At 48.4% G+C, this 8,263-nt stretch overlaps 4 protein-coding genes across 6 annotated transcripts; 2 read left to right on the forward strand and 2 right to left on the reverse strand.

Annotated features, from left to right (window-relative positions):
• The first annotated feature begins 144 nt into the window (after nt 1–144).
• LOC6532072 (peptidylprolyl isomerase domain and WD repeat-containing protein 1) lies at nt 145–2,779 on the forward strand. 2 transcript variants are annotated; one of them, XM_015196200.3, is made up of 11 exons: nt 145–393; nt 445–648; nt 706–889; nt 943–1,175; nt 1,235–1,448; nt 1,507–1,809; nt 1,870–1,988; nt 2,070–2,075; nt 2,134–2,254; nt 2,315–2,534; nt 2,602–2,779. In XM_015196200.3, exons 1-11 carry the CDS (start codon nt 225–227, stop codon nt 2,746–2,748), a joined length of 1,920 nt encoding a protein of 639 aa, XP_015051686.2. In that variant the 5' UTR covers nt 145–224; the 3' UTR covers nt 2,749–2,779. The 2 variants fall into 2 exon arrangements, with proteins under 2 accessions (XP_015051686.2, XP_002092849.3); XM_002092813.4 differs by lacking the exon at nt 2,070–2,075 and having other exon boundaries at nt 146–393.
• Nucleotides 2,780–2,886: 107 nt separating this feature from the next.
• LOC6532073 (steroidogenic acute regulatory protein-like) lies at nt 2,887–6,048 on the forward strand. 2 transcript variants are annotated; one of them, XM_015196201.3, is made up of 12 exons: nt 2,887–3,259; nt 3,316–3,446; nt 3,510–3,658; nt 3,721–3,879; nt 3,941–3,994; nt 4,056–4,188; nt 4,249–4,382; nt 4,565–4,717; nt 4,772–4,876; nt 4,937–5,478; nt 5,545–5,668; nt 5,735–6,048. In XM_015196201.3, exons 2-12 carry the CDS (start codon nt 3,347–3,349, stop codon nt 5,831–5,833), a joined length of 1,752 nt encoding a protein of 583 aa, XP_015051687.1. In that variant the 5' UTR covers nt 2,887–3,259; nt 3,316–3,346; the 3' UTR covers nt 5,834–6,048. The 2 variants fall into 2 exon arrangements, with proteins under 2 accessions (XP_015051687.1, XP_002092850.1); XM_002092814.3 differs by having other exon boundaries at nt 2,888–3,047.
• LOC6532075 (neuropeptide SIFamide) lies at nt 5,953–6,556 on the reverse strand. Its single transcript, XM_002092816.4, has 2 exons — nt 6,331–6,556; nt 5,953–6,267 (listed from the first exon to the last, which is right to left on the reverse strand). Exons 1-2 carry the CDS (start codon nt 6,461–6,463, stop codon nt 6,182–6,184), a joined length of 219 nt encoding a protein of 72 aa, XP_002092852.1. The 5' UTR covers nt 6,464–6,556; the 3' UTR covers nt 5,953–6,181.
• Nucleotides 6,557–6,639: 83 nt separating this feature from the next.
• Nucleotides 6,640–8,163, reverse strand: LOC6532076 (testis-expressed protein 9). Its single transcript, XM_002092817.3, has 2 exons — nt 7,394–8,163; nt 6,640–7,341 (listed from the first exon to the last, which is right to left on the reverse strand). The coding sequence occupies exons 1-2, from the start codon at nt 7,957–7,959 to the stop codon at nt 6,747–6,749; spliced, it is 1,161 nt and encodes a 386-aa protein (XP_002092853.1). The 5' UTR covers nt 7,960–8,163; the 3' UTR covers nt 6,640–6,746.
• Between the last annotated feature and the right edge of the window lie 100 nt (nt 8,164–8,263).

An 8,263-nucleotide genomic window follows, 5' to 3' on the forward strand; every position in this document is an offset into this window, starting at 1 on the left:
TCTTCGATTTGGGTAATTAATCTATTTGATTAACAGTTGATTGATTGATGGTTCGGTTTACTTCACTGGTTTCTTTCAGTTTTGACGGAAATTGCAAGTTATTTGTCCAAAATTCACAGAAGCACTCTCCAGCCCTGGCCAAGTCAGCTGCTTTGCAACACTTACCAACACTGGTCAAACGGCGGCAAACAATTTCAGCCGTATTTTGTTTATTAATCCTCGAAATGAGTGATAAAACCAAGGAAGATCTGAAGCGCAGTGCTCCGGAGGAGGAGGATGAGCCTCAGGAAACAGGAGTGTCAGCCGAGAAAGAGGCGGAAGCAGAGGAAGACGCCTGGATTGGACCCATGCCGTCGGAGCAGAGTGCTCCCGCCCCGGCCAAGAAAAAGAAGGGTAAACATGAAGCCTCATTCAATGTGCTCACTATAAGTAATCAATTAATAGTCCTGCCCTATGAGCACATCTACCTGGAAAATCTGCCCAATGCCGAGAGCTACGAGAGGAGCTACATGCACCGCGATGTGATCACCCACTTGGTGTGCACGAAGACGGATTTCGTGGTGACCGCCAGTCTGGATGGACACATCAAGTTCTGGAAGAAGGGCGAGCTGGGCATCGAGTTTGTCAAGCACTTCCGCAGCCACCTAGGTGGGTTCATGACGCAAACACTATGTATATCCTCAATTAACCAAGCATTTGTTGTAGTTCCCATCAAATCACTAACCACCAATGACAGCGGCACGTTGCTCTGCTCGGCGGCCACGGATCAGACGGCCAAGGTCTTCGATGTGGTCAACTTCGACATGATCAATATCATTCGATTGGGCTACACGCCGCAGTGCAGTGAGTGGATAAATGGGCCGGGAGATGCCGTTCAAGCATTGGCCATGTAAGTACCTATTCAGTTTCTAGAGATTAGGCTTCTGATTGATCTTTCTCCAGCTCGGATTCGGAGAGCAGCCGCATACACATCTACGATGGACAGGGAGGCGGAGAAGCCATGCACACCCTGGAGACACTTCACTCGGCGCCTGTGGTGGCGATGTGCTTAAATGTGGCCATGGAGACCGTCATATCCGTCGATCGCAATGGCATTCTAGAGTACTGGCAAAACTCCAAGCACGACTACAAGTTTCCACAGCGCCTTGTGAATTTTGACTCCAAACTAGACACAAGTAATATGCGTTGATTAAGCAAAGTAAACCTAAACTCAGCTGAAATATTAACCTTTCAGGCCTCTTTGAGTTTGCCAAGCAGAAGACCCAAGTCACGGGCTTGGCTGCCACGCCTGATGGAAAGCGATTTGCCGCCATTTCCACGGATCGCAAGGTCCGCGTCTTTCAGTTTAACACGGGCAAGTTGATCCGGGTATTCGATGAAGCTCTGTCTACATACACCCAAATGCAGCAGACGCAGCACGCCCTGCCCAACATGGAGTTTGGCAGAAGGTAAAATATAATAAAATAGTTATAGTTTAAAGACTTAACGCATACGTGTAAATTCCAGAATGGCGGCTGAGCGGGATTTGGAGAAGACTGCCCAAAATGCAACGCTTAATATTTTATTTGACAGCACCGGAAACTTTTTACTCTACCCTACGATGCTGGGCATCAAGGTGATCAATGTGGTCACCAATCGCTGCGTCTCTATTCTAGGGAAAACCGACAACATACGGCCCCTCCAGGTGGCCATATTCCAGGGAAGAATTAAGCGACAAAAAGCTGCTATAACAATGGAGCAGGAGGCCAGTGAAAACCCCGCACTCCAGAATATCTTAAACGATCCCACAGCCTTTTGCACTGCCTACAAGTAAGTTCATAGCACTTTTAAATTATGTTTACGGTGTATCAATACTATCACTCTTATTAGGAAAAGCCGCTTCTACTTTTATAGCCGAAGACTGCCCTCGGATCTGCAGGATGTCGATCGTGATATATTCAACGAGAAGCCTTCTAAGGAGGACATTATCGCCGTGCCGGAAGCCTCAGGTATTTTAGTTTGGATTATCCCATTTAACTTTCCCAACTAACCGCTAACATATTTCTATTGCACGCCAACAATATTTTAAGACGAAGGTTATTCCTATCTGATATTTCAAGAACAATTCATTACAAAATGTTTCATCCATTCTAGTCGTGCAACGTATCTACGAGAACGTGGTGCTGCACACCACGAAAGGTGATATCCACATGAAGCTGTTCTTCAAGGAGGTTCCCAAAACGGTTGAGAACTTTTGTGTTCATGCAAAGAATGGGTATTATACACACTTCAAGATGGTTTAAACTGTCCCATTGTAATCACATATTGCTATTAGGTACTACAATGGCCACATATTCCATCGCGTGATCAAGGGCTTCATGGTGCAGACTGGCGATCCCACGGGAACGGGCACGGGCGGAAAATCCATTTGGGGCAGCGATTTCAAGGACGAGTTCGTGCCGAGCTTGAAGCATGATCGTCCCTATACGGTCAGCATGGCCAACGCGGGTCCGAACACGAACGGCAGCCAGTTCTTCATTACAGTCCTGCCCACGGTAAGGATATACATTCATTGATGATTAATTAACTTTATTTGATTCATAATCCAATTTCCATTTGCAGCCTTGGCTCGACAACAAGCACACTGTTTTCGGAAGAGTTTACCGCGGCATGGAGGTGGTGCTCAACATTTGCAATTCCAAGGCGAACCCCAAGACGGACAAGCCCTACGACGACATTAAAATTATTTCAATACACTTAAGTAATTGAGCACAGGGCCTAAATAAAACTTTGAACGAAACTGCTTTTCAAATATTTCGAGGAGCGTCAATGCTCCACCAAGAATTTTGGTATTTTTTCGGAACTCGGCTTTTTTGTGTTTTCCCAGCGCGGCACACTAAACAGCTGGTTTGTTTCTTGCAGTCGGTGTTCCTTTTGTTTCGATGGTGCAATTAATATAAATTAGGACAGCTGGAACTCGAATGCCATTATTGCAGCCGGAATAAGTTGTGGACCTACTAGTATTAGAGAGCAATTAGCTCTAAACTGTGATTTCCGGAAATTAGAAGGTACTCCTTGCGCTTTATGCGGGTTCTTGCAATCTAATACGATAATACCATACGATACGATTTGTTTATGGCTGAGCAAAAAAACAAAGAACTCGGGGTTGACGAGTCATTTGTGCGTATCGGCAATCTATAACTGGCCATTATCTACCTATAACTGGCGCTGAATCTGCTCCAGATTTGAAAACTAGGTTTATTTACATTTGCAAGCAAAGGTACATATATATTGTCTTCAATATGTGCACTCTAATGTGCTTCTCCTTATTTTCAGAGATGAGCTAAGGGAAATAGAACCGCTCGCCATGTCTAATATGGATCCAAGTGATGTCCGCAGTACCGCCCAGCTCATCCTGGCCAACGCTCGGCCGGGAAACAGCGCCTACAACATGCAGTATGATATGTGTGAGTAGCAATGGCTAAATCATATACCCCGAGCAAGCCATAACGATCTCCCACCGCCTGCAGCTCGGGCACATTCCATTAACCTGATTACGGAGGACTTCTTGGCCGGTTACATGCAGGATGGCAGGATGTCTGTGGTTCGAAGATTTTTCTGCCTCTTCGTCACATTTGACTTGGTCTTCGTTTCGTTGCTGTGGCTCATTTGCATTGTGGTAGGGGATGGGGGTATTCCAATGAGATTACGATGGGATTCATCATGCATTTGTCTCCCCAGATCAATGGAGACAATATATTCACTGCCTTCCACAAGCAAATCGTGGAGTACACCATCTACAAATCGCTCTTTGATGTTGTGGCAGTCGCTATCTGCCGCTTTGTGGTGCTCATATTCTTCTACGCCATATTGTACATCAATCACTGGTCCATCATAGCGGTATGGATTGCTTTCCTATCTCCAAGAAATTCCAAAGAACTAGCTCTTCCCATTTCCGCAGCTCTCTACAAGTGGGTCTTGCTTGTTCCTCATCTCCAAGGTGTTTGTGTTCGATGTAAGATAGAGAAACCAGCCACCTTAATGTACTCCTCGATAATTTCGTGCCCATCTTTCAGTGGCTGGACTCAAAGCAGCAGGTATTTGAGGTAATCCTCATAATAACCTCGTTCATACTGGCTTGGGGAGAAGCCTGGTTCCTGGACTGTAGGGTGATTCCTCAAGAGCGACATGCCCAACACTATTTTCGGAGTAAGTTACGCAGACAGCTTCCGATCTCAAATTGCAAATTTATTGGGCTTCTCCTTTCAGCTATGACTTCAAATGATCGCACGCCCATGGACCAGCCTGCCATTTTGATTGAGCAAGAACGGCCTCCGCAAAGTGTAACTAATTTTTATTCACCCATGGACACGGCGCATCATTCAGACGAAGAGGATGAGTTGGTATGCTATTCATGAATGCGCATTTATAAGTCTGTCAGAATAAGAAAGTGAATCTAGTGGCAATATAAAATGAAGAACCATTGATTTGATCACCACATCTCCAAAGAGTCTGCTCCAATGACATCGGTAGTGCTGGGAGATTTTTCCACTTTACTTATATTTCTTATGCGTTTGCATTTCAGGATGATGAGTACACACAAATGGGATTGGATTGCCTGCGAAAGGCCTACGAGATCATCGAGTCTAGCGACTGGAAGGTGGAAAAGGTTACCCAAAAAGGTGACACCATCCATAGCACTCAGCGCGACAAGATTGGAAAGATTTACAAGTTGACGGTAATGAAAAAGCAATTATTAGGTATTATTTGATCTAATATGGTCACTTCACAGGCCCGCATCAAGTATCCCGCAAAGGCTCTGATGGAAGACCTGTTCTATCGCATTGAAGACTGTCCCAAGTGGAATCCTGCTCTTTTGGAGTCCAAAATAGTGCGCGTAAGTGGGCACTCTGCGTACTGAATATATACCCCTGATAACATTGAGCGTTAATCGCAGAAAATCAACTCCTACACCGACATTACCTATCAGGTATCTGTGGGCGGAGGAGGTGGCATGGTGAAGAGCCGTGACTTCGTGAACTTGCGCTCTTGCAGGCTCTTTTATAATGGTCAAATCTGCGATGACGACGAGACGGCCCAGCTCAGCAGCGATGATGGAAACAGCAGTCTAAATCGCTCTTGCGAGGGTAGTGTTAGTACCATTTCCGATGGTGACTCAAACACCCCACTGCTGCCGAGTAGCGTGTCCAGTTGCAAGGCAACGTTTCCCAGTTCATCCAAGGGAGCAACCATGCCTTTCGACACTCTCGGCAACAGCTTGGGCGCCAAGAGCTTGGGTCCCATCGTAAACTTCGACGAGGAGCCACCGCCACTAGATCATGACGAGTTTGAGGATGCTAGGGACAAGGTCGATGGCGAAGCGAATAACATGACAAAACCAAATGTACCCAGCGTGGGCAAAACCAAGAACAAGGTTTGGGTCACTTCGGCAATTAGTGTGCAATATGCAGCCGTTCCGCCTACCACGAAATACACAAGGTGGGTTGGAGACTATAAAATTGGATGACAGTACATAAATATTACAGCTCACTCTTCACTTTTCAGAGGGCAGAACATTGTCAGTGGGTTTGCGTTTCGAGAAATCATTGGCAAGTCCGATAGCTGCATTTTGGAGTGGGTGCTTTGCCTAGACCTAAAAGGCTTCATTCCTCGCTATGTCCTGGATGCAGTAAGTGCTCTTCAAATTCTACTTGTTCCTTGATTGTTTGGTAACTAATGCGATGACCATTTTCAGGCTCTCACCTCCTCCATGACCGACTACATTAGCCATCTGCGCAAGCACGTTAACGAACTGAGGCAGAGGGGGCGTGGCCGAGCCCCCAGGACCCACTAGGAAATCAGTAAAGCGTATTTTAATTTAAATCCCATTGTATCTCAAGCGAGTGCTGTCCGCAGCCAGGTATCTAATAGAAAAGTTGAAACATTTCAATAATTTTGAAGCAGGAGAGCGAGTTCAGTGCTGTAAGTTTATTGAGTATTGTATGTATATGTATGGCATAAGTTCTATGTACCTATATGCACGGCTTACATTATAAATTTTATACATGACTTTTTTAACGTCCGGCATTTCCACATTCCACATTCAGTCGCACGAGCAGGCACAGCATCTGCCCACCTGTCGCTGGTGTGTTAGTCGTAGGCTCGAGATCAGTTCTTGGAGGCGGAGTCGCAGGGCGTGGTCCTATTTGCTGTCGTTCTGGGGAAACCACATAGGACACGCCTCCATGGCCACCTCGCAAACGGCGCTCATCTTGGCGCTGTCGTAGTCTGCAGGGGAATATGGATGTTTCGAATACGGAATCTCTACCGGGATACGGATTTTCTGCTTACCCAGGCTGTTGCGTTTGCCGAAGATGCTGCCGTTGAAGGGAGGCTTCCTGTAGGCTGCCTCGCTGGAGCCCAGAAGTATGGCTGTGACCAGAATGGTGACCAGGAGCAGAGTGAGCGTGAATCGCAGAGCCATCTTGCAGTTTTCGGTGAGCGTTGTGGGCAGTGAGCGAAGGAAGGTCTGAGCACTGGAAGATGCCGGATGATTCTGTGGCCAAACAAGACGAATCCCCGACTTTTATACTCGCCAACCGAGCAGATGGATGCCGCCCGCCTAATCGAGTTAACGCGTGATAATTGAAACTAGATTGCTTGGGGGAATCTTCGAGTGAGACCATAAAATGTAATTACATTCCACTTATGTACATTGCTGAGTTATGCTTAACCTAGGCTGCTTTTGATGCGGAATGCGAAAGGGTTCACGTCTTGGCATTCCAGTCGAGCACCTTGTTGAACTCCTTCTCGCCGAATCCGATGGCCGCCGACTGCTCCAAGCAGCTGGTCTGGCGCTTCAGGTTGTCGATCATGTAGAGCTGCTTCTTGTACGCGTTGAGCAGGTCGCCCCGCTGGCGCTTAAGGGCCCGGATCCGGCCGTCCCGCAGCTTCAGTTCCTTCCGATGCGCCTCCAACTGGTCGCGCTGCTCCTCGCGCAGCAGCTTCAGCTCCTGGCGGGCCACGTCTGCGTCCTCCTGGACGCGCGACAGTCGGTTCTCCAGGTTAATGGTCGTCTGCCTGGAGACCTTGGCATCCCGCTTCAGCTGCTCCAGCTCCCGCTGCTGGGTGATGAACTCGAGCTGGCGCTCCTTCTGGCGACGGTTGGCATCTTCGCACTGGCGTTCGGCCCGCATCAGTTGCTCGGAGAGATGCTTGTTGGAACTGACCGTCTGGTCGCGCTGGTTCTCGGACTTGCGTTGCGCTTCCAAGGCGAGCTCCAGCTGCTCCTTCTGTCGGGTCAGCTCTCCGGCGTGGTGAGCATGATCCTCTTCCAGAATGGCCACCTTGGCCTTGAGGAATCTAAAAGGCGCAAATTAGACATTTATTATTTTGTTTCGGGTTCCCCACTTACTTGATAAAGTTGTCCTTGGTGACCTGCTTCTTCAGCTGGCCATTGACGACAGTGGTACTCTCCCGCTTCTGTGTGACCTCCACTTCGACAACATCCTGTTTCCGGGCCGCCTCCTCGGCGTCGACACGCAGCAGTTCGTCCAGGGAAGGACTCTCGCTGAAGTTTGGATTCCGGTACTTGACATACGTGGCCGTCTTGCTGCTCACATCCCGCGTGAAGGTGCTGAACTTGGACATTGTGCGGGTGGTGGGAGAGGTGGGTCCGGCAGCGGGCTTGGACTTGGCCAGCGGACCTGTATCGGGCAGCGGCGACCGGGCTGTGGGCGCCACATCTCTGCCGGGCGAAGTTTTCGGTGCTATCTTCGTGGGCGCTGTGGGGACACCCTTCTTCCGGAGCAGGCTGCTCGGTCCCTTTTGCTTCTGGAAGGTGGCGTAACGCGGCACCGTCACCGCAGTGGGTGACCCCTTTGCCGGGTACATGGCTTCGACGGCTGGACTGAGGGTCAGGAGATTCAGCTCCTGGTTTATCTTGAAGAGTTCCTTCTCGCGGGACAGAAGCTCGGCCATTACGGTGGGTCTATGCGGGGACAGTGGCTAAGTTTCTTGCAACAACGATTCTGATTTGATAAAAGACCTGAACAATCTACACACATTGAATTTTTCTCAGTTGAAATTTGCTGGTAGCTCCACACGGCTATATCAAGGCTGACACTATAAATTCGCCTGAAGTAAATACATTTTCCGGACGCCAAACAGTGACAGTTACCCCGGGCTACGTAGTCCTGATTGCCCGTCCGCCTTCTGGGAATCGGAATCGTGTTCTTCGGAAGTCCATGTCCTGTTGCTGTATAGTGGCTGTTTATGGGGTGGT

The sequence above is a fragment of the Drosophila yakuba genome, chromosome 2R (assembly GCF_016746365.2).
Source record: "Drosophila yakuba strain Tai18E2 chromosome 2R, Prin_Dyak_Tai18E2_2.1, whole genome shotgun sequence".
Classification (NCBI taxonomy): domain Eukaryota; kingdom Metazoa; phylum Arthropoda; class Insecta; order Diptera; family Drosophilidae; genus Drosophila; species Drosophila yakuba.